The sequence below is a fragment of the Armigeres subalbatus genome, chromosome 2, assembly GCF_024139115.2.
Source record: "Armigeres subalbatus isolate Guangzhou_Male chromosome 2, GZ_Asu_2, whole genome shotgun sequence".
Classification (NCBI taxonomy): domain Eukaryota; kingdom Metazoa; phylum Arthropoda; class Insecta; order Diptera; family Culicidae; genus Armigeres; species Armigeres subalbatus.
The window spans coordinates 401633593-401659626 of NC_085140.1; the positions used below are offsets into that span (position 1 = coordinate 401633593).

General features: G+C 40.7%; 1 protein-coding gene across 4 annotated transcripts in view; it reads left to right on the plus strand.

Moving 5' to 3' along the window:
- The window catches only part of LOC134213296 (bone morphogenetic protein receptor type-1B), a 601077-nt gene that overhangs the window by 526234 nt on the left and 48809 nt on the right, over positions 1-26034 (plus strand). The window contains exon 1 of one of the 4 annotated variants that reach the window (XM_062692238.1): positions 19636-20960. The exons of the other annotated variants lie outside the window; for them this stretch is intronic. Within the exon in view, the coding sequence (XP_062548222.1) occupies positions 20927-20960 (34 nt within the window). The 5' untranslated portion in view covers positions 19636-20926. Of the gene's footprint in view, positions 1-19635; positions 20961-26034 lie in introns of those variants that run through there. 4 annotated transcript variants of the gene reach the window in all.

The following is a 26034-nucleotide window of genomic DNA, read 5'->3' on the forward strand; positions in this document are numbered from 1 at the left end:
AAAAGCCCAAATAAATTTCTAAAATTTTCACAAATACCGGTATTGACTCCAGCAAATACCGAACACCGGTATTTGTTAAAAATGACCAATACCGACCATCCTACTATCATCGGTATAGGTAGGTAACCTCACTAATGTGTTTGAGTTCCAAGTTACAAGTGTTGTTGAAATCTGGGACCTTCTTATTCACAGCTGCTTCATACGGATTGTTGATGTTTTGCGCAAGACTGGGTGAGCAAATGAAATGACGGCCTATCTCAGTAACATTCTCATCAGAAGCTATCTAGTAATCTTTAGAACCATTGATGGTTGTCTAACGAATTCGATTATGGAATGGAACGTGGTTTATAAGGAAACTATTTTGAGTCAAGTACTAGACATTGAAGACGGTCTTACTGTTGAGGACAAAATACGTATCTGTCAGAGGTACAATCAAGTGGTGGAATTAAATGGAATTGTACGAACTCGTCTTATAACAAGTGACGTGGTTTAGCTTTCAAAATTGCTGTTAACTTCCCCCAAGCAGCACAACTTGTTTCACTATTGAACATTTTACTGTGTTGCAACTATTCTGGAAGAAATAATGTTTGCGTATGTGCCATCAAATATAACTCTCTTGCAATCTAAAAAGCGCAAGAGGTGGGGCCTACGGAAACATCCTTCGATTACAGTAAAATTGCTATAATATTGCTAAATAGGGTAACCGGCGGTAATGTTGGCCCTGGATGTAACATTGGCTCTTCACGCAAATTAGTCAATATTTCAGGGATAATACGTCGATTTGTAGGGAGATATTAACCACTGCTTCTATAGAAAAGTGTATCAAACACATATCTGCTTCATAACTCTAGATTTATACACTTCTTAAACTATTACAAGCAGTTCAATCAAAGTTAATTGCCTATTTCCGGGGATTAATCCACCCGACTTGGACGTTAATTTACAATGTTATGAAACTCATATGTGGATATGTACGTTATGTGGAAGATATTGATTTGGAAAATGTATTGGAGGTAACCACTTTCCCTTCGATGGGACTCGAACCCATGACCCTACAGTACGCTAGACTGGTGCTTTAACCAACTGAGCTACGAAGGACCTCCGTCGGCCTTCGCAACCTAGCGGCTACTGAAACGAGCTCGAGATTCCCAAATTGGACGCATAGTCAAATCACTCGCAATCCATTTTCTCAAGCCAATACTTCCACATGTGTATTGTACACGTCCACTTAGAGGAGCGTGAGTATTTAGAATGTTTGGCGGCTGTACACATTCTTCATCAGCAACTGTACTGATCAAGTGAGGGTGTGTAAGCTATTTGCCAGTCGGTCGTCAAGCTCAGACCCGACCGCATTGCGTAGGCAAGAGCACGCAACTCAGGTTCAGTTCAATCAAAATTAATTGCCTATTTCCGGGGATTAATCCACCCGACTTGGACGTTAATTTACAATGTTATGAAACTCATATGTGAATATGTACGTTATGCGGGAGATATTGATTTGGAAAATGTATTGGAGGTAACCACTTTCCCTTCGATGGGACTCGAACCCATGACCCTACAGCCGCCAGACATTCTAAATAATCACGCTCCTCTAATGTGAACGTGTACAATACACATGTGGAAGTATTGGCTTGAGAAAATGGATTGCGAGTGATTTGACTATGCGTCCAATTTGGGAATCTCGAGCTCGTTTCAGTAGCCGCTAGGTTGCGAAGGCCGACGGAGGTCCTTCGTAGCTTAGTTGGTTAAAGCACCAGTCTAGCGTACTGTAGGGTCATGGGTTCGAGTCCCATCGAAGGGAAAGTGGTTACCTCCAATACATTTTCCAAATCAATATCTTCCACATAACGTACATATCCACATATGAGTTTCATAACATTGTAAATATATTACAAGCATTTATCTTGCGTGAAAAATCCCTTTGACTCGTTTTTTTAGCAGCCATGTTTCGTTGACTTATGCAGGCTGGCTGTACTAGAGTTTTTCTTTTGCCCAATAAAAGAGTTTTCTGAATGAACATACCTGCTTTCGCACATCAGATGAATGGATAACAACCACACTATGTCAGATATCATTTTTATTTCACAATTTCCATTAGTATAGCGACATAATTAACCAAAACTTTTTTGGACACTGGGGGCACCCGTAGCCAAATGGTGGCATGTGCTTTCGATTTGTAGCACTACGTTAGTATAGGTGAAACTCTAAAATCAAAACATTCTCACCTATAACCCGTACTGGAGAAAATAACCGAAAGCTGCAGATAGAATATCCGATGCTTGCGATTAGGTTGCTAAGAATTTTTGTAAAAACAGGTTAATCCACTCAACGGTTAAGTTTCATTCGCAAATTACATAACGCTAAACTCAACCCACACCAAGCCTCTAGTAATGCTTCATGTATGGTAGGATTCTGAAAATTATAAAGTCCTTAACGCTCAGACAAGTACCCTCCCACAACCTGAAACAGCATGTAGTTTGTAAATGGGCCCTCATGATGCTTTTCTCGAATCACGATATAATCGCTTTCATTCGCAGAACATACCAAAAATAATTGCCTACCTTACGGCTTCCAAACACGATTCAAGCAAAAGCGTTTCAAGCATCAACCTTTCGTGGTTCGATACACCATTTTCTTCATAATTTCGCAAATAAATGATTCAATAAGTGTAAGAACATTTAGTTTTATCATCTTTCGCACGAATCCTACAAACATTTTCCCATTTAATAATGGAAAGATACAATGGATCGTATGTTTCATTAGGTAAACTTTCAACGTCATTTCATGTGAATAATTTCAAGTCAAATTACTTGACAAATACCTTCATCATAATTTAGATTTATTATTGCTTGCAAAAAGTATTTCGATCTGTAAAATGATACCGAAAAAGTATTCTTTTGACTCGGGAAGTTGAAACACGTGAGAGTTTTGAGAGGATTCACAACAGCTGATCGATATAGAGAGGAATGGAATCAAACGCACGTACCAATCATAAAACTTCAATGCAGGCAGAGTTAAAAACAAGCATCCAATAATTTTATTTATGAATAATTGTGTAATAATATCAGGTAGTTGGCACAGTTATAACTGTTTATGCACAGTACAAAGCAAGGAATTGCCTAGAATAAGTTTTTCAATTGGCTTTCTTTAGTAGTGCGTTATGCATCATCCCCACCTAAAGCGTTGTTTACGTTTTGGAAAAAAGTTTCTTGGAGAGTATCGCAGCGAGAGCAACACAACTGCCATGGTTTCAACTAGCAGTAAATCTCAAAATTATGCGGCAGCCAATAATTAACGTATGCAATTTGTTTGAAGATACAACATGAGGGCTAGAACATGTAGCCTTTTTGCAAGTGCAGTTTTTAATACAGTTTTCATTTTTTTAAACTTCTACACTTGCAAATATGGTAAATATTTGGGAAATAAACGATTCATACAATAGTATTTTCGTTAGCATGTCCTTGGTAAGCGTGCTATTGGGGGAATCTGAAACGTACTCTCACAGTCAGTGTGTAGTATTTTACATGCAACCAATTAGAATTCACGCTCAATAAGATGATTTCTAGACCAACATTTGAAAAGGGCGTAACAGCCAAAATTTATTCTTTCTGATTCTTCGTCTACATATATAGCAATATATGTGGACAAATAACCAGAAAGAATAAATTTTGGCTGTTACGCCCTTTTCAAATGTTGGTTTAGATTTGATTTTCTCTATTTGTTTGCATGCTGCCTTTATTTAACGCAAGCAAAATGACTGGTACTATAAACAGCAACCCATCTTTATCTCTCATATGTTCGAAATCAACACTCACTCGTCCCAAGTGGGCTTCTCGAGACTTTCGCTGGTTTAAATGAGATATTGCGGACATGCATCGTCGTCTTTTGCTATTTGGCGTCAAAACCAAATGTAAGCAAGCTAGCTGGTGGAATAATTCTGGTTGGAAATGCAATATATGAAGATTTATAACGATAAATGTGCTCAACCGTAGCATAATGGGCCAAGGTTTGAGCCGTTACCCCTACTACAGCGGAAAAAAAATAAAATAAAAATATAAAACTGATTTCGATTTATGGATCTTGTGATTGATAGTCCTTCATCCTACCACAGCATTATTTAACACTTCGAAGGGACTGCATGTTGACTCACTATAATAACCATACGATTATGAAGTTTTGTACTCAGGTTTCCTGTTACTTGATTGCACCATCACAGAATAAAATGTGTTTTGTCAAAACGTTGAACGATGCTAAATTAAACATGAAGACACACTAGATGGTGTTATCATCCACGCTCTGCTGAAACTGATCCCAGTTGGCACGATGGTAGTTGCGTCCGGTAGGGTGGTGGCGACTTACCAAGAACCCAACTTCCAGTACCACCACCAGTGGTCAGAGCTGAGTTCTTGGTACACCACCAGTTGGGAAGTGTTATTGTCCATGTTTGTAAGGAAAATGTCAAGGATCGCATGGGCCCCATATTGTGATCGGGCCGACAGTTGTGGTTACCTCAACAACTCCTACACGCTAACTTTCACCTACTCAGTGACTGAGTAAAATTATATTGCTCTCTCTCTTTCTATCTCACGGAAATTTTACTCACCAAACCAAACTCACCAAACTCACCCCCTCACTTTACCCGTCAAAAGCAGGACAACTCAAAACTATGAGTAATCCTGCTTTTGACGGAAACTGAGTAAAATTTCCGTGGGAAGAAAAGAGATGGCAATACAATTTTACTCAGTCACTGAGTAGGTGAAAGTTAGAGTGTATGGCTTTGATGATTTCAGTTGAAAACTTAGCAGCAAATAGAAATCGATGTTTCATTCCTCCTCCGAAGGCCATTCCTCCCACAGGGCCGACAAGATCAAACCTCACAAGTCGAAAGTCGAGGAAGCAGACATTCACTTTAGGATTGATGAATATCGGTGATGATGACGATGTCGATGCCGTTTTGGTTGAAGAAGTTGGTTAGTTCGATGTTTTTGTTCTGAATTGAACAAGCATTCCAATTGAGGATCTTATTGGAACTTTCAGGCCCCGTATTTGGCGAGAGAGATCATGAGCACCGAGAAGGCGATATCAATCTGCTGTTCCATGCTTCTGTAGCTCTGCAGCTAGCGGAACAAACTCAGAGTGAGCTCCGTGGGGGATTAGGGTTTTTCTGAAGCTTCGGAAGCTTCGGAAGTTCTAACTTGAACCCTTTTTAAGGCTGGAAGTAAACTCCTGATGTTTAGGAAATGTAAGGTTGCTGCCCTCATGACTCGCACTACAAGCCACGCACTTGACTTCGTCGGCAGCTTCTTCCATCGGTTGACAAGATAAGATTGGATACGTTCCGATGCACCTGCCACAGCTGAGTTACGGGAACATCTTCCGAATAAAGCTCGCACTTCTGGGCCAGCAGGTACTTGCCGACATTCTGGTACATTATGGTCCGGCAAGGCAGTAATCATAATACATAAAGGAGTAACCAAAACTACCAAAATGCCAATTTTCGATTTGGGCGTGTAAAATTTGATGAATACATACAGCGCCGTAGCGTGTGGTTGGCGGGTTGGCCCCCGCCAAGGTCGCTATGATGAGGATGTTATGCGTAATCTAGAGCAAAAAATCATATTTCTTTAATTTCAAATTAACATATCAAATAATTTGGTCTTAGTTTTGACCACTATTTTGGGTCTTATCGAGACTTCCGGAACCTGTTACAAGGGGCCCAGAAAAAGTCTAGAAACTCAAAAAGTTATTTGAAAATTGTGGATCGAATTATTTCCATTAGTAGACCAAATTCAGAACGGCATTTTCCTCTAATGATTTATACCGGGGTAGGGGTAAGGCTGAGGATGGTGTAGATTTAAGATAAGTTTGCTCGATCCATTTAGAAAATCTTCAAAATGTTCGAAAAATGATTATCATGATTGCATTCAGCCCGATTCTAGCTAACCAAAAGCTTATAAGGGGAGTTCAATGGGGAAAATTCCGAAACTGTTGAATATACGATGGGCAGTGATAATATACCTTGCCAAAATTACTACTTTGGTTATCATTTCTCAAGGATCTCGTAGATGAGCTAATCCGAATCCGAAATACAAACAGCATGTGCTATCAAAAGCATTCATCACCTCACTCTACACCACGTGGCCTTCCTGCTTCCGATTGCGATTCCGACCACTTTAAATCTGGATTTTATTGGTCCAACAAAGTGCAACAGTGCCTCCAAACCACTGACAGACTCATTCTAAAGATGGATTTTTCTTGATCCGGATACTTTCGATAGCGATTTCGCCCATCAATCGATACAATTCTGAATAAGATTTTGTTGACCAAATTATCAGAAATTCGTATTTGATTTGTCACGATTTTCAAATCCCTCTTTTCCGTGAGAATAAAAGTGAAGGTAAGAATGAGCTGCCATGGTCCATGAGTAAAGAACTTTCCGCAATTTTAATAATCAGGATCATTAATTGCATACAGCAACAGCATACTAGTTTCAAAAGCCAAAATTTCATCATAGGTTCCACAACGAATTTATTCTTCTGGAAGTTCTGCCACAAGTTCGTTGGGAAGTACATCAAGGAATTCCTCCAGATATTTTCCGGAAGTTCCTCCAGGAGTTCCTCCAGGAATTCCTCGGGAAGTTCTTTCAAGAATTCCTCCGAAGTTCCTCCAGGAATTCCTCCAGAAGTTCCTCCAGGAATTCCTCTGGAAGTTCCGCCAGGAATTTTTCGGCAAGATTCTTCATGAATTTTTTGCAAGATCCTAAAGGAATTCTTTTCGGAAGCTTCTCCAGGATTTTTTTTGGAAGCTTTTCCAGGAATTCTTCGGAAGGTTCCTTCAAAAATTTCTTCCCTGAGCTTCTAACAAATTCCATCCAAATTCCTCCAGAAATTCTTCAGGAAGTTTGTTCAAAAAGTTCTTCGGAAGTTCTTATAAAAAAAACTTTAGATAAATCTCTTACTTTTTCTCCTTCTTCTTCTTCTTATATGGCATTACATCCCCACAGTGGGACAGAGCCGCCTCACAGCTTAGTGTTCATTAAGCACTTCCAAAACTATTAACTGCGAGGTTTCTAAGCCAGGTTACCATTTTTGCATTCGTATATCATGAGGCTAGCACGATGATACTTTGATGCCCAGGGAAGTCAAGACAATTTCTAATCCGAAAATTGCCTAGACCGGCACCGGGAATCGAACCCACCCACCCTCAGCATGGTCTTGCTTTGTAGCCGCGCGTCTTACCGCACGGCTAAGGAGGGCCCATATCTTACTTTTTACTATGTGGAAAACGATACTGAGGACCGAAAACAGGTGTTTGGAGGAGGAGAATATTTATGAAATATTCAAAAATATCCATCCAGTGAATATTTTAGCATATTTCATAAATATTCTCCCTCTAAAAACACATGTTTTCGGTCCTCAGTATCGTTTTCTACATAGTTCTTCTAAAAGTTCCCCCGAAAGTTTTTCTAGGAATTCCTCCTGAAGTTCCTTTAAGAATTCCTCCATGATTGTTTTTACAAGTCCCTGTAAAAATTCATTTGAAATTTCTTCCAGGAATTCTTCCGAAAGTTCCACCAGAAATTAATTTGGATGCTCATCCAGGAATTCTTCGAGAAGCTTCTCCTGAAATTTCTCGGAAAGTTTCTCCATGTTTGCTTCTCGATATTCCCGGTTCTATAAAAATTCTTCAGGAAATGGCCGTCACGCACTTGTGCCCCGCCCCCTCCCACAGGAAATTTGAAAATTAAAATACAAAATAGTCAACTAATAAATATTTCCTTATTCATCATTGCAACGCATGTCTTCTGTGATAAATATTTCGGCAAAGTATCGAACTTGTCGTTGCAAAATATCAAGTCCAAGTAATATAGATTTGTCAGATTTTTATTGCAAAACACTTCCTTTGCCAATAATTGTTTGCAATAAGTGTTTGCAAAGCGTGATAACATCCAAACCAAGTTGGAATATAAGATTGTATGAAAAAATATATACATTCCTGTTCTGACATCCAACTACAAACTATGAGATATTAACGAAGCTGGAATATTTTTCGACCATAATTTATAGAACAATGACGATAATGACTGCATACACATATAATTGGCCCCCATAATTGTATGCTCCTGAATCTAGCCAAAGATAGCTCAAACGATACTTCTTTTGTAAAACTTTCCAAAATAGAAATTAGAGATTAGAATCAATTGGATATCATTCCAGTATACCACAAAACAGTAACTTATCAACTGTTGATCAAATGCTTATAAAGTTTTTTTTAGTAGAATGTCCTTACAAATCCAGATGTCTTGTTACAGATATGCCTTTTCCCGTCGTACTGTAGAGATCGCAAAACGTAGATCTGAACAGATATAAAATTGTGGAATAACGAAGAATAGTTGTTTTTATAGACTAGTTGAATGAATAGAAAAGTTCGTTTAATAATAAAAAAAATAATAAAAATAATAAAAAAATATTTTAATTTAAAATAAATAGTTAAATGATTGCAAGATTTGTTCATATTATGGTCCACTGACTATGCGTAATTACAGAAATTTAAAACTCTGACGAAAACTTACAAGACTTTCTCACAGAATATTGTAGTTGCTGTTAAAAACCGAATTGACCTCAATACTTCAGTAACACCTTCCAGAACTCAATGAATTTTCCAAAAATCTTCAAAAAAAAATTCCAGAATTATAAAACAAAGAAACATTCCGTGCCGATAGTTCGAACGAGCCAGACGTGTGTGCTGTGTCTCATCGCGGGTGTTGTTCGGTAGTGCGAGTCTATTGTGTGGTGCCTACCTACGGATCCAAGGCGATCACTGTCGGCGAGAGAAGTAGCTGCTTCTGGCGACGCCAGTAAAGCAGGCTATTGTTTCTGCTGCTACCTACAGCAGCAGCACAGATAAGTGGCAGATTTTGTTTTATTGTTCTCCCTTTTGGAGCGGGACTGATTGAAATCAATTGAATTAGTTTTTTTTTCTTATTTTTTTTCTGATTTGCTAATAGTTTTAAGTTAGTATAAGACAGAATTGTCCTTCCACCTCTCGGGGTGAGAATGGAAGCAGAGACTATGGGAGGCGGTGAGCCACCAAAAGAGGTTCGCACACGGTTTTACCAGGCATCTTCGCCTGGCCCTTGGGTTGTTTACTTTCGGCAGAAAGCGAAAAGCCTAGATTTTCTCGGCATCAAACGAGACTTGACGCGTCGTTTTACGAAGCTTGAATTCAATCAAATCAACAGAAACAAGCTACGCATCACCGCACCTACATACCAGGTGGCGAATGAAATTGCTGGCGACAGGGCGTACAACATTGAATATTTAGTTTATGTCCCCTCGCGGGAGGTCGAAATAGAAGGTGTGATCAACGCAGCGAGCTTAACTTGCAAGGATGTGCTTGCAGGGAAAGGTCGCTTAAAGAATGTTCTGCAATCTACCGTGGATATCCTGGACTGCAAGGAATTGCATTCAGCAACCACAGTAGATGGTAAAAGGTATATGCTAAGTCAGGCTCGCTTCGGGTGACGTTCGCCGGTTCGATGCTCCCAAAATATGTAGATATCGAGAATATGTTGTTTCCGGTGCGTTTGTTTGTACCAAGGGTATTTAATTGTACCAACTGCAAACAATTAGGTCACACTGCCGAGGTTTGTGACAACAAACCACTTTGTGGTAAATGTTTCCAAAGACATCGGGAGGATACCTGCCAGCAACAAGCCACAAAATGTGCTTATTGTGGTTTGGATCCTGCCCATGGTTTGCAAGATTGCCCGGTGTACAAACGACGCACCCAAAAAGTGAAGCGCTCGTTGGTACAGCGCTCCAAGCAGTCTTATGCGGAAATGGTTAAAGCGCAAGACACATCCGCCACTGCCACCGCAAAGACTGCTTTTTCAGCTGCCGTTCAAGTAAGTGACTATTATGATTCCATCTCCATTGATGAATCGGACTCTGACGCAGCCGACATGGATGATTCTTCGGAGGTACACGCGCCCGAAAAGAGGAAGCAACCGTCTTCCCCGGGATCGCGCCGAAAGAAAACAAAAGTCATCCATAAAGGCTTGGCAAAATCTGAAGGTAATGGGGGATTACTTAAAATCCCGAAGCAACCAGTCTTCACTGCAGATCCCTGCTGCTCTAAGACATTCCCGCCATTGCCTAAAACCGATGTTCCTAAGAAACATCCGGCAAGGATTATCAATGAAAAGGAAAATGCTACTCGCACTTCCGAAAAGAGAATCTCGTCCAAGCGAGGATTGATATCCTTTAAGGACCTCGTGGACCGCTTTTTGAATCTTTTCAATATTCCGGATTCATTGAGGCCAATCATTGACCTCTTTATTCCAACAGTAGAAAGTTATCTGAAGCAATTGACTGTTTCATGGCCCTTCTTGCAGAAATTGTATCTTTCGATGGATAATACGGCCATACAAGATACAATCACTGTGCTGCAGTGGAACTGTCATAGTCTAAAAAATAAATTGGACGTGTTCAAGTTTTTGATTCGCAATTCCGATTGTGATGTATTTGCTCTCTGTGAAACATGGCTTTCTTCTGAAGATGAAATCAACTTCCACGATTTTAACATTATTCGCCAAGATCGGGATGATCATTATGGTGGCGTTCTTTTGGGGATCAAAAATGCTACTCCTTCTACAGAATTCCCATTCCGACTGTTCCCGGCTTAGAAATCGTCGCTTGCCAAGTAAATGTGAAGAATAAAGATCTTTGCATAGCTTCAGTGTACATTCCTCCAAATGCCTCTATTAATCGTCGACATTTTTGGAGCGCAGTCTCCCTTCTATCATCTCCAGTATTGATATTGGGTGATATGAACGCACATGGTATTGGATGGGGCGAAACGTATGACGATTATAGAGCGCCTATTTTCTATGATTTGTGTGACGATTTCAATTTGAATATTTTGAACACTGGTGAAGTAACTCGAATAGGACCAAATGGTCAACAAAGCCGTATTGATCTGTCTTTATGTTCTAATTCACTATCGTTAGATTGCACGTGGAAGGTTATCCAAGATCCCCACGGTAGTGACCATATGCCGATAGCCACCACCATTAAAAGTGGCTATCAAGAATCTGAGCCAGTTAATGTTCCTTTCGATCTCACGAAGAACATTGACTGGCAAAAATTTGCATCGGCTTGGTATTGAATCAACTGATATTCTTCCGCCACTGGATGAGTATCGATTCCTTACCGAATTGATTCATAAAAGCGCACTGGAAGCTCAGAAACGACGCGTTCCAAGTACATCTGTCATAAGAAGACCAGCCACTCCTGGATGGGATGATGAATGTACTAAGTTGTATTCTGAGAAATCTGATGCCTTCAAGGCCTTTCGTAAACACGGAAGGTCCGAGCTTTTTGAAGAGTATTTGAGGCTTGAAAGAAAGCTCAAAATCTTCTCAAGGCAAAAAACGTAGCTACTGGCGACGTTTTGTCGACGGACTATCACGAGAAACCTCAATGACAACACTTTGGAAAACGGCCCGCAACATGCGGAACCGCATTTCCAACAATGAGAGTGAAGAATACTCCAATCGATGGATATTCAACTTCGCAAAAAGGTCTGTCCAGATTCCGTACCAGCAGAACCGCTATTTCGAGAATCAGTCACTGATCCCGGTTCTTTGGGTGGACCATTCACAATGCTGGAACTTTCTATGTCTCTTCTTTCATCGAATAACTCTGCTCCGGGATGCGCTAACATCAAATTCAATCTTCTTAAAAACCTCCTAGATATCGCAAAAGACGATTACTTGACCTGTACAACTGTTTCATGGAGTACAACATTGTGCCACCTGAATGGCGACAGGTCAAAGTAATAGCTATTCAAAAGCCTGGGAAACCAGCGTCTAATCACAATTCATACTGACCGATTGCCATGCTATCATGCATGAGAAAATTATTGGAGAAAATGATCCTTTCAAGAGTCGACCATTGGGTCGAAGAAAATGCATTGCTTTCAAATACTCAGTTTGGATTTCGAAAAGGAAAGGAACAAACGATTGTCTAGCGTTGCTTTCTTCAGATATACAACTGGCCTTTGCGCACAAGGAGCAATTGGCTTCAGTATTCTTGGATATTAAGGGCGCTTTTGATTCAGTTTCCATAGAAGTACTGTCAGACAATCTGCACAGTAGTGGATTACCCGTTATTTTGAACAATTTCTTGTACAATTTGTTGTCAGAAAAACAAATGAATTTCACACTCGGCACTCTGACAACTTCCAGAAATAGCTACATGGGCCTTCCCAAGGATCATGTTTAAGTCCCTTGCTTTATAATTTCTATGTTAAAGATATTGACAATTGTTTGGAAGGACAATGCACGCTCAGACAACTTGCAGATGATGCCGTGGTCTCTAAGAGGTCCAAGTGCAGCTGTCTTGCAAGGACCATTGCAAAGTACCCTAGATAATCTGACTGTTTGGGCCAGACATTTGGGGATCGAGTTTTCACCGCAAAAACTCAGTTGGTTGTGTTTACTAAGAAGCGGTACCCTGCTCAACTGAAACTAAAGCTGTTGAATGATGACATCAACCAATCTTTATCTTCTAAATACCTTGGGGTCGTGTTTGATTCTAAATGCACCTGGAGACTTCATATTGAGTATTTGATAGAGAAATGCCGGAAAAGGATCCATTTTCTACGTTCTATCTCCGGAACATGGTGGGTGCTCACCCGGAAGACCTCATCAAACTCTATAGAACGACTATTCTCTCTGTTTTAGAGTACGGCTCCTTCTGCTTCCTCTCAGCAGCTGATTGCCACCTTATCAAATTGGAACGAATTCAATATCGTTGTTTGCGTATTGCCCTTGGCTGTATGCATTCAACGCATAACATGAGCCTGGAGGTGCTTGCTGGAGTCACTCCTTTAAAGCACCGTTACTGGGAGCTCTCATTAAGAATACTAATCAAATGTGGAACAAGTAACACATCGGTCAAGATTCTTAAGAGTTTATCTCAACTACATATCGTCAGATCTTTGTCTTCCATGTTATACTCCCCCTCGAGTTGACTTCACCAATGACAGTTTCTCAATTGAATACGATCTGTCCATGAAACACGCTATTCAAGGAATACCAGATCATCTTCGAAATCTTTCAATTCCCTCCATTTTTTCTGAAAAATATGAACATGTCAATTGCAACAACAGATATTTCACTGATGGTTCTCGCATTAACGGATCCACTGGCGTGGGTGTTTTCAATGTAACTTCAACCACCTTCCGAAAACTTCAGGAACCGTGTTCGGTTTATGTTGCTGAGCTGGCAGCAATTAACTTCGCTTTGGGGATCATTTCCACTCAGCCCGTAGACAATTATTTAATCTTCTCGGATAGTCTTAGTTCCATCGAGGCACTCCGGTCGATGAAACCTGTTACACGCATCTTACTTTCTTACAAACATAAGAGAGCAGATGCGTGTTTTGGTCGAAAGATCATTCAAGATTACCTTTGTTTGGGTCCCTTCTCACTGCTCAATCTACGGCAATGAGAAGGCAGACTCGCTGGCAAAGGTGGGCGCACAGGAAGGTGAGGTTTATGATAGACAATTCTCGAGCAACGAGTTTTTCCCATTAGTCCGTCAGAGTACTCTTCAAAGTTGGCAAAGAAATTGGACACACAACGAACTTGGACGGTGGCTATTTTCTATAGTTCCAAAAGTTTCTGGGCGAGCGTGGTTCAGAGGTGAGGACTTAAGTCGAGGCTTCATTCGCGTGATGTCGAGACTTATGTCCAATCACTATTCACTAAACGCACATCTGTACAGAATAAACCTTGTCGATAGCAACTTATGTAGGTGCGGAGCCGGTTATGATGACATCGATCACGTAGTTTGGTTCTGCTCGGAAAACGACGTCTCCAGAGAGCAATTATTGGATACCCTAGTGGCCCGAGGTAAACAACCCTTCCAGGAGATAAGAGGTGTTTTGGGGGATCGTGATGTGGTCTATATGCAAGCCATTTATAGTTTTCTTTGTTCCTCTGACATAAAAGTCTAATACTTTTGTTTTTTTCTTTTCTTCAAAGTTTTTTTTGTTTTGTCTCTGTCTGTCTGTCCCGTAGAGCGCCGTAGCTCTGGCCGTCCGGAAGATGCTCCCATTCGAACCATTCTTCGAGCACGACGACACACCACATCGTCCCCGACGCCAAATGACCGGATGAGCTGCTGAAATTCCTTGATTATGATGATTCCCTGATTCCCGAATCCTAATCCCCGTCCATCCTTAAACATTGTAAACCTAACCTCGAGTCACCACGAGTACGTTGGCTTATTTCCCTCTCTTACTAATTTAATAATAAGATTATGTCGATTGTACATATCGCAAAGAAACGTGGCTCCGTAAAGTGTTATACACGCCTGAGCCTACCAAATAAACGAAATTGGAAAAAAAAAAAAACAAAGAAAAAATTGACAAAAATTTCATAGAATCTCAAAAATTAGTGCAAATATTGGAATTTTTAACTAGTTTTTTATTTGGTAGGCTCAGTCGTGTATGATGCTTTGCGGAGCCGCAATTCTTTAGTATGAAATTATTCCGAATATTAAACTCTCACAACGATTGAAATTGCATTAAATTTTTTATGAAGCCCACAATATCTACAAATCATCTTCGTTTTTACCTTTATTAAGTGAGGGATTTTCCTGAACTTGTCAACTCACTGCTTCACCATGTTATATTTTTTCTTTCAAAATATGTTTTTTTATTTATATGGATCGGAAATATCCGACATCCTCCCTTCCGCGTTAGCCCTTACGTAATCAGTGCACGACCTTCGCAATCTTCGACCTTGTGGGGCCCTCCTTAGCCGTGCGGTAAGACGCGCGGCTACAAAGCAAGACCATGCTGAGGGTGGCTGGGTTCGATTCCCGGTTCCGGTCTAGGCAATTTTCGGATTGGAAATTGTCTCGACTTCCCTGGGCATAAAAGTATCATCGTGCTAGCCTCATGATATACGAATGCAAAAATGGTAACCTGACTTAGAAACCTCGCAGTTAATAACTGTGGAAGTGATTTATGAAAAACTAAGCTGCGAGGCGGCTCTGTCCCAGTGTGGGGATGTAATGCCCATAAGAAGAAGAAGAAGAACCTTCAAAGCGCTCTAAAAAATCGAAATATCATACAATTATCATTAAATTAGGAAAAAAGTACGGCCCCCTTATTTAAACGTTTTCGAAGTTTTCCGCATATCATTCAAATTTACCGAACTAAAACGAATCTGAGTGTATAGATTTCAAAGTCTTACAGAAAATAAATGAATTGATTATTTGGCGCATGAAGCAAGAAAGGTGATTTTGACTAGACCAACCAACCTTATATTCTCTACATATTTCTATTCTTTACATACGATCTTCAAGCACTTTCAACAATATTAATGAACTTCCAGTCCGTTCTAGATTATTTTTTCACAGACTTCATACAAAGATCTAAATATGTCCAGTCCATGGCCTTGCAAGGTTCTATTGACAAGAGTTTTCAAACCGAAACTTTTTATTCAAACTAAACTAAACTTATCTAAAAGATTAAAATATTTTTTACTTTCTTATGATAGGGGAACGGTTCGCCACTTCATCTCATAAGTCTTATTTCCATCCCATCAAAAACCTGAACCTTATATTCTCTACATATTTCTATTCTTTACATACGATCTTCAAGCACTTTCAACAATATTAATGAACTTCCAGTCCGTTCTAGATTATTTTTTCACAGACTTCATACAAAGATCTAAATATGTCCAGTCCATGGCCTTGCAAGGTTCTATTGACAAGAGTTTTCAAACCGAAACTTTTTATTCAAACTAAACTAAACTTATCTAAAAGATTAAAATATTTTTTACTTTCTTATGATAGGGGAACGGTTCGCCACTTCATCTCATAAGTCTTATTTCCATCCCATCAAAAACAAAGCAATGGAAAGGAATTTGGTTTGTTTATTATTTTTGTTATTTTTTTCAGCAGTGAGCACGCATGTTGACAAAAAGAAGCGACGAATTTGGTGCCATATTTCTTTGTTTAGCGATGAGATGGATATATGTACAGTGATATGGAGATCGGAACAGTTCCCCTACGTTTTTCCATTTTTTTCTCATTAAGAAAACATACAAATAGAGAATTCTGCTTATTTAACTAGATTAAATTTTTTAACATGCCAACGATTCCGATTCTTCATCTCATGACTCCCCTATCAAAAACCGAGAAATGGATAATAATTATTTAATTTGTTTTTATTTCATTTTTTTTTTCTGCACTGAGCACGCATAATAGCAAAAAGCACCGATGAAGTTGGTTATTCTTTTATTTAGATTTGAGAAGATTTTTTTTGTGAGATGGATTATGAAACAATTCCCTTATCTTCAACCACGGTACATTTATGACAACTCAATTGTCAAAGTTAACCACGCGTTCTAAAATATATACCAAATTCTTCTTTGACATAATTTGTCCGTACGTATGTCACATAAACTGGTCTATACCAAGTTTGTTACTCGGATAACAGATTCATTAGTTTGCTCATATACTACCATCTGGCATCCCTGACACAGTCTAACCGCATCGGCACACGGAAGATGATGATGATGATGAAAAACGCTTAGGCCATTAGGCCATTCCGCTGCTGCCGGACGACGAGTTCAAGTTGGTTTCAATTTCTAAAGATCCAAAGATCTTTTACAGCCACAGCCACTTGAAGGAGAACGCTGGCTGGCTGGCTGGCTGTCTGCAATCGATGATTGTGTCTGCTTCTTCACGATGGTCCATGCGCAGAGAAACAGAAATGAAATTCATCAATAAGAGGGAACACCATTATCAAGATTCATATTGATACTCATCGCGGTCGACCAGCGCACAGAAAAATGAGATGAATAAATTTTCGGGATAGACTTTGGGTGCGGAAGCTCGAATACGGGAAGGTCGCGAGCGACACGCGGGGTGATAGCCCTATTGAATAATCAAGAAGTCTGTTCTCTTGCGCACGTCAATGCAACGAAGCCAGAGGAATCTCTTTTGTACTTGCGTACTTGACGGGGTTGGATGGGAAAGACTGTGATGATGTTGGCGAGCACGATGGAAGTGATGGAGAAAAGCCATCAAAATCAATTTTTATGATAATGAAAGTACAGGGATAAGCAGAGAAGCGTGGAAAAATAGAATAAAATTGCGTCCCTTTGAGAAATGGTTGCGTCACGGCAGGTCGAACTCAGAAGAACAGAATGGACAGAGCCTGCAATTGTTTCAAAAGTGTTTCGCTACGGTCCAGGGTAATTTAAGTTGAGCGAGATCTGTGCAGCTGGGCATGTCGAGATTTTACGCTCAAATTGTATACACAAGTTGTAAATCATTGCAATGTATGTTTAATTCATTTCAGTTATATTCTTTTGCATATGAATTCTTTAAGTTGATCTCAATTTTAAAATCGTTCTAGTTGTTCTTGCATTATATCCCTCACACTTAACTGGGACAATACCACCCTGCAGCTTAGTGTTCAGTAAACGTTTCCAGAGTAATCTCCTCATGTAGCTAGGCTAGCCTTCCTTTGCCCAGCAGTCTAATGTGCGGCTATATTGCCAGATCATGTTGAAGGTGACGAAGCTCGGCCACCACCGATAAAACTCATATTGGGTGGCTAATGTTACTTACTTCAATCTACTATGTACTTCGACGAAACGATTGGCTCATGATCGGATCCAGCTGAGAAGAACACTCCATTCGGCGTAAGCTCATCGATGAGGAGATGTAGTTCTTTCAAGTATGAAGTAACCAATTTTGAGCAGATGGAGGAATCCATCAGAGTAGGAATTGATTAGTTTAGTTATCAACTCGTCAGTGTTGTCTTATACTTTCTGTCTTACATTTTACACCTTCTAAACAATTTTATAATCTTAATTCAGTAAGTGCTACTAATAAATAGAATGGCATTTGAATTTTCTAAATGTCATGTCAATCTCTCAAAAAATGCACGTCAGAGCCACAGGAGCGCACGCACTGAAAATACACTCCAGTGAAAACACTCCTCCTCGATAAGCCTTCGCCAATCGTTTCCAGTCGCCCTGAATATCAGCGTCCTCAGGTCCTCTGCAACTGCAAAAGCCATCGTGTACGCGACCTACCACGAAGTCTAGCCACCTACCTATGGTCTCTTCTAGGTTCTCTACTGCATATTATCTTGGATCTGTCCGTAATCTTCTGCGCGTTCCAAAGAGACTCGAGATCGTCCCTGATACTCAAACTGCACATGTCACCTTATCCATTGCCGCTTTGACCAATCGTGTCAGTTTATCCGGAAATCCGTGAACGTGTTTTTAATGCCCTAGCTGGTCTCGCTAGTTTGTATCACATAAGGATCAATAGATGATGTTTGGGCACGTTATATTCGCAATATCTGGCTTACGGCGAACACCTGGTCCATGGTAGAGCTATAGCGCATGAATTCCGTTCGGTAGTGTCCACAAACTCTCTTTCAATTGATGTTAGTCGTCGACATAGCATTTCGAAGGGTACATTTCAATCGTCATTCAAGTACTCTTTGAGTGTTGCCGTCACCTTTGGATCACTTCATATGCCTTCGTAGAAGCTTCCCATGTATGTCCCTACATTCATCAAGCTTCGGCACATGGCCCTTCTCGTGAACGATCTACATTTCATAAAATTTATGTGCTTGCACAAAAAATAAATCGATGTAGGGACATATAAAATAATATATAAAATAAATCTAAAAATAATAAAAAAAATATAAAAAAATCTCTGCAAACAATTTCAATATCGATTTGAATCTGGCTCATTTATCTCGTAGCCTTCCATTTCACCTACGCATCCTCTGTTTCCTGTCCCACACTCGAACCCACTATTTTCTTTCCAGTTTTCCATCAAAGCGCACTATTACTAAGCATCACCAACATCTTTCCCTTGCAACACCATACATAGATTTCGTAGGCACTGCTGCCTTTAGGATGTTATTGTATTATAAAATCCCAACTACGCGCTTCTCCAAGAGCGCAGTTTGAAATGACGGGCGATGGACGGAGGGACGCGAGCGTTCCCATTCAATGTTTATGTTTTATCACCCACTGCTGCCAAACAGCGTAAGGCAGAGCCGAGTTGACGTGGGTTTGGTTTGTGGGGGGACAAGAGCGAAACAGCGTCCCCCCCTCTGAACAGCGCAACGTCCGTTTTATTATTTATAAGATTTTTCCTTGTAGAGAGCAACGCGTAGATGGCTGCAGGCGCGAAGAGAAGCGAAAGAAGTGTGATGTTTATACCGGGAATCGGGAAATGAGCGGCATGATCCGCACCACCGCCACTAGTTGAGCTCCCCTTTCGCCCCCCTTTGTTTCAGTTTGCATATACTAGCGTGATTCGCCGCACAAAAGAGACATCCATAAGAGAGTTTTCGTTCTCCGTAATGATCATAATAGAAATGGGAGAGAGCAAAAAAGTGTCCCCCATTGCAGCACCAGAACGGGGTGCACCAAAAAAAGAAAAACAGAGAAATGAAATGCGATTTGACTCTCCGAGTGAGAGAATTGCACTGCTCTGATTGGGCGACGCTGAGTTGGTGCTCCGTTTTGGCTCTCTTCGTGCCAGGTAGTGCAAGTGAGTAGCTCGGAGCTGTTGGAACTACATCGAACAGTGCTGGCTGGAGAGTGGAAGCGTTGTGTTGTGTTTTGTTCGTTGCTCCGCGTTCGTTTATCATTCGATATTTTACTTGGGAAGTGTACTGCCCAAATGAAAATTAATCACAGTTTGGCGGTAGTGATCGATTCGGCGAACTGATTATCGTGATTTTATGTGACTAGAAGATAGTTTTTCAGACAATGTAGAACGTGTAGATTTCGTGCGCAAGGATTACATCACGGTTTGCTGCAGTCGGAATAGCAGATTTCAGTTTATATGGTCTTGAGTAGTCTCTCGGGAAAACAGTTCGCGCGTTGTGTAGAGTGCAGCAGTAATCCTCCCGGAAAACGGAAATGAGCATGAGGAAATTAATGTGGAAATTTGATTAACATATTCGGGAGCAAGCAGCTCTGGCAGATGCACCGAAAATACAAGTGCAATGAGTGATTTATAAATACGGAAAATTCAATGATAGATGAAGAAGATTGTCGGGAGTGTTTAGTTCTGTGAATATAATCATTTGAATGTGCATAAGTCTCGCGAGTAGCACAGAGAACAGAATCGCAGAAGCTTATTTCACGTTTCATTCGGGATGTGATTGGAATTTGTATACAAAACTCACATAGTCCAGTCATGCGAGTAGAATGTTTTGACGCCAATTCGGAAGAGTAACGAAAAACCGAATTAAGAAACTGTTATAAACAAAATTGTGATTTATAGCGAAGCGGATTTTTCCGTCGGAGTTTATCGCGAGGTCTGCAATCGATCATTTTTCTCGGCGATCGAATGAACTGAAAACACCCAAACGGCAACAAGGCGAGCTTGTGATAATTGATGATTTGACAGTTCGCAGCTCCGAGGTAACACAATCCTTCGCTCGGAAGTCCGGGAGGAATCGCCCGAGGGGATTATTATTTATTGAACTCCCTGTTTGCTGGTGCTCCAAAAACGGACGGAGAAACGGCGACAAGGACAAAAGGGAAATCTGCCAAAAACAAAAGATCCATCGTTCTGTGCTGGACGGGGCACAATACGAAGCATAAGAAGCGAAAAGATCGGACCGAGCAGATCTTCGTTTACCTCGAGAAAGGCCCCGGGAGGGTTGAGTGTGAGTGTATGTAACAATAACCGGCACCGAAGCTGAGAACAATTCTTACCTTCTTCGCCCGGACTTGAATCGAGGTTTGGCTGCTGCTCCGGTGTCTCGGTGCTGCTCTGCTCACGTTTCGAGTCTAGAGCCTGCCGAAGGAGGAGTACTGCGGAGGAACACAGACGCCCGGGAAAGATCCAGACATGGCGCCGAAATACAGAAAAAAGAAGGCAAATGGTAAATAATAAATTAGAAAAATATATATTTTTCTCTTGATTTTTAAGTCTCTCGTTGTTCGGTGGCTCCGTTTCCATACGGGGTCAGGTTGCTCTGCCCGAGTTTACCGGAGAAGGTGCTACCTTCGAATGAGGTTTTGTATTTTAGTGGGTCGTGTAAGTCGAATTCATATTTCTATGCAGAAGGGGTTCTCAATGTTGTATGGAAATTTTTGGAGGTTATGCTGACTCGTGTAATGAATTACTATCAAAAGGAGATAATGCGGAGGAGCTTGTTTCTACATTCCTCGACTAAGATGCTAAATTTTTAGAAACATATAAAAAAGTTAGATACATCATTGATGTAACATCGTTTTAGCTCAATAAGAGTAACATCATTTTAGCCTCACTATATATGAATGTAAAAATGCTAACTTGGCCTAGAAACCTCGTATTTATTAACTGTGGAAATGTTTACTGAACACTAAGCTTCAAAGCAGCAATGTCCCTGTAAGGGATGTAAGTCAAACTAAGAAGCACGAGAAGAAAAGAAAAAGATATTGTTGCTTTGTAAATCGCCTATTCCATCTAGGGAACCACTGCCACATACGATATTATTATCACGATTTATTGTGGAGGGATGTATTTTTCATCTTTCTTACTCTTTCTCTGCGGTCGAGGTCGTGGTTCTCTGGGCTGGACGATGACTAGCTGAAGAAGCAGCTCCGTCTTCTCGTGATTGTCAGGCCGAAATCTAATAATATGGAGCAACGGGATCTGATTAAATCTTGGCTCGCTTGCGGGAACGCCTTCACTTAAGAGGTGTGAATTCGGGATACTAATCTGCGAATTGGCGAGCATCGCTTGGCAGAAGATGCAACGGATTCATTTTTGAAATTAATTGTATCTTGAACATTAGAAACTCGCATTATGCTCAGTTAACTGTTCAATTTAAATAATAATTGTAGTGTAAAAAACCATGCTCATTGAGAGTTAAGATCAAGATTAAGTCCAATAACCGAGGCGAAGCTCACAACTCGTTTTTTGAGTCGAAAGCGCAGGAGTGAGAGAGTTCGTTAAACCCATTCTTCATGAAGTTCTTATCAGCAGCACACAGCAATAACCGTTGACAGGAGACGTGCGATAAGATTTCCCAAAAATAAAATAAAAAATCGACTGTTGTCTGTTTTGCTTGGTTCGTGAAGGTTTTGAGTCGCGGTCCCGTCGAAGGGAGAATCAGTTGAAGTGACTCTCTGTTAGTGCATGCGGCTCGGCATGTTTGGTTCGAGTTTTAGGATCCACAATTATTTTGTTCATCTGATTTTGGGCCTGCTTTTGACATCCTACTACACGGTTCAGCTTTTATGAAACGTTGTAAATGAATCGATGAACAATGTTTTCGTGGGCTTGGTCGAATCATTTATCGGTTAAAAACATCCCAACAGATGTTTGCCTTGATTTGGGAAAACACACACCAGCAGATGGTGGGAGCCAACCAACGTCAAACACGATCGAAAACACTACGAGCGTCATGGGTTGGCGAACTCATTCGAACTGAATGGTTTGATCTGAAATTCGTCTAGGAAACATCGATTTCTAGTGATGAATAATTGATTGTGCATTTATAAATCCTCATTTGTTATATGTTTCTGTGTGATTTGAAACAAACGTCATCTTGCTGCAATACACTCATGTTTGCCCATAAAACTGGTTTAAAAAAGGGTGTCCCACATAAAATTGCATCACGAAAAAAAAAACGCTGTAGAAAATTACCCAGTTGACTGGTCCTTTAACTTTCAAACAATAAAATATAACTCATTAGTAGACTTTTCGCATATTCATTTTATGCAATTGCAAAACCATAAACGTAGGACCGCACCTTTCGCTATGTTCTTTAGAGCATATGGCTTCAGTTTATTCTGTAAGGAAAACCACTTTTTCTTCATATCTTCTTTAGATTTGACCTCCTTGGAATGCTTATGTTGTGCCTGGTTCATAACAGCCCAATATTTTCGCTGGGCCTTAGGTCCGGTGGGTTGAACATTTCAATCGAGGCACTAAACTAGATTCAGCCAGAAGATCATTGGGCCCTCGTGTTGCTTCAACAGAGGAAGCAGACGCTCCTGTACACACTCCTTGAGGTAAATCTGTTTACCACATGCCACATGAGCAGATCGCTTGCCAAATCATGCATTTCGTGGCAAACTTTGAAAGTTTATGCTTCATTACTTCCTTCGGAACATCAAATATGTCATTTCATTTCATTTATTTAGTTAACATCTAAACAGATAACACTGAATCAACAATTTGACGCCACAATACACGGTTCGAGGCCGCATCTCTCCATCCTCGGATACGCCCCACGCTCGCCAAGTCGTTCTGCACCTGGTCTGCCCATCTCGCTCGCTGCGCTCCACGCCGTCTCGTACCTGCCGGATCGGAAGCGAACACCATCTTTGCAGGGTTGCTGTCCGGCATTCTTGCAACATGTCCTGCCCATCGTACCCTTCCGGCTTTAGCTACCTTCTGGATACTGGGTTCGCCGTAGACTTGGGCGAGCTCATGGTTCATTCTTCGCCGCCACACACCGTCTTCTTGCACACCGCCAAAGATGGTCCTAAGCACCCGTCTCTCGAATACTCCGAGTGCTTGCAAGTCCTCCTCGAGCATTGTCCATGTTTCATGTCCGTAGAGGACAACCGGTCTTATGAGCGTCTTGTACATGACACATTTGGTGCGGTGGCGAATCTTTTTCGACCGCAGTTTCTTCTGGAGCCCGTAGTAGGCCCGACTTCCACTGATGACATCAAACATGTGCTGGGCGATCAAGAACAGTAGCCCCAGAAGCTGCCGGAAGACCGCGTTTACGTGAGTCCCATCATTCATGATGAAGTGCAGCCATGGACCGAGCTGAATGGAGAAGTCTTTTATGTGCAGCACAGGCCACTCCGGCCTTAGTCTGATGATAAATAAATAATCATTCATGATGAGACAATGAGGCTTTGTCAGCATCTGGATGTACAGTTTCCGGGCCCGGGACTTCCCTACCGTATTTTGCCGTTCGTTACGACTCTCGGTGCTAGGCTCTCTGAACGAAAGACTTGGATAGGTTCCACTTTTTGGACACACCCCTGACCGAAGCAATGAGACTTCGCTTAAACGATTGCACGACACGCTTGTGATCCTGATCACAACCTTTCGCCCAAAGAACCAGTTCGGCCAAATGACCTTTTCGGTCAAATTACCCATTCGGCCTAATGGTTTGTTCGGTCTAGTGACATTCGGCCAAATGGCTTTCGGCCAAACGAACCTTCCCCATTTTTATGTCCTCCTTTTAAATCAAATGTTCTCCTTTTTCACTACGATTTGGGTGAATTGTCCTCTTTTGGAAATATTTCATATGGTCACCCACCGTTGACTGTACGGTTGTTTTCCGATGTACCGATGACTGCGATAAAATCAAGGCAAAATTTTCAAAACGACTTATCTGCTTTTGTAAACAAAGAACGACGATTAGACGAATCTGATAGCTCTCCCACGCACACCAACACCATCAACAGGTAGCGGAAACCTTCACCTACCTATTGGTTAAATACAGTGTAAACAATACACTCTGAATTACTTCTATCCAAATTTTTAAGAGAAAATACTCAATGCTCTGAGGTGAGCCAGCCTAAGGCTGAAAGCCTCTCTAATAAAGACACACACAAAAAAAAAGAAAATATCCAATGGGTTATTTTCTACAGCGTTTTTCCGCGATGCAATTTGATGTGGGACAATCTTTATCTTATCAAACCATCCCGGAGTAGAAGGTATCATTGTTTTGCACATTATCTAAAGCAGTTTATTACTGCTCACAGAAGGAAACGATCAGAAAAAAATGAAAATTCAACGACATGTAAAATACAGTCAAACCTCCATGAGTCGATATTGAAGGGACCATCGACTCATGGAAATATCGAGATGTGGAATAGGAAATCTTTGGAAAGCTCTTTGGAGGGACCATCACAGTAACCCAGAAAATATTTTTTGATATGGAATAATTTGCTTCCATGAGTCGATATCGAGTCATAGAACATCGACTCATGGAGGTTTGACTGTAGTACCTGATGTTTGAATAAGCTATATTTGATGTAATTATTACTTTCATGTAAATATAAATTTGGATATACAGTCAAACCATGAGTCCATCTTCCTACCCGGTAAAAATCGTTTACTCATTAATGGGTACTTTTAGTCTGCTATCTCTTTCTCTCTGCTGAAAAATTTACCCATTTTGGGAGAATAAGTGGATTTACTCATTTAAATGAGTAGATCCACTTATTCTCTCAAAATGGGTAAATTTTTCAGCAGAGGGAAAGAGATAGCAAAGAAAAAGTACCCATTAATGAGTAAACGTGTTTCTCCGTGTATGACTCGATATCGGTCCCTTTAAACAGTTTTCCAAAGATTTGCTATACCACATCTCGATATTTCCATGACCAGATGGTCCCCTCAAAATCAACTCATGAAGGTTACTAACGGAATTGAAGGTGTTGACTGGGACGTCTGTTTCTCTGTGGTTAGATGTTTCCATCATATTTTTTTGACGTAGGACTATGTCTTTGTTTTCGATATGGATACGGGGGTACATTTCAGAATTTTCAAAAATGAGTCCGTCACGAAAAAATAAATGGTTTTAGAGGCTAATAAGTCGATCATTCCTTAACGGATTTTCATCATTTTGTTATCAATCTATTGCAAATTTATCTAACCAGGGTTTCGATTTTTCGTTTCGAAGAGACCAAGGCAAGCGTTTTTCGGGCCCAAGGAGAATCTTTTTTCGATGGTCATGTTGAGGAACATCATTCATTCACCAATCTTTTCTCTGGAACCAGCCTTGGAAGATAAACGAAAATCAAGTTTTCGTGAGCGAGCATCCTGTGCTGCTGAGATTGAGTGAGCATTATGAACCCTGTCTTAGACTAATTAGTGGGGTAAATGGGTAGGGAAGAGTAATCATTAACACATTTGCAGAGCAAAATAGCTCAACACATAAAATCTCTTATAAAATCGTTTTTACATCATTTTCATTGAAAATCTAAAATTATTGTAGA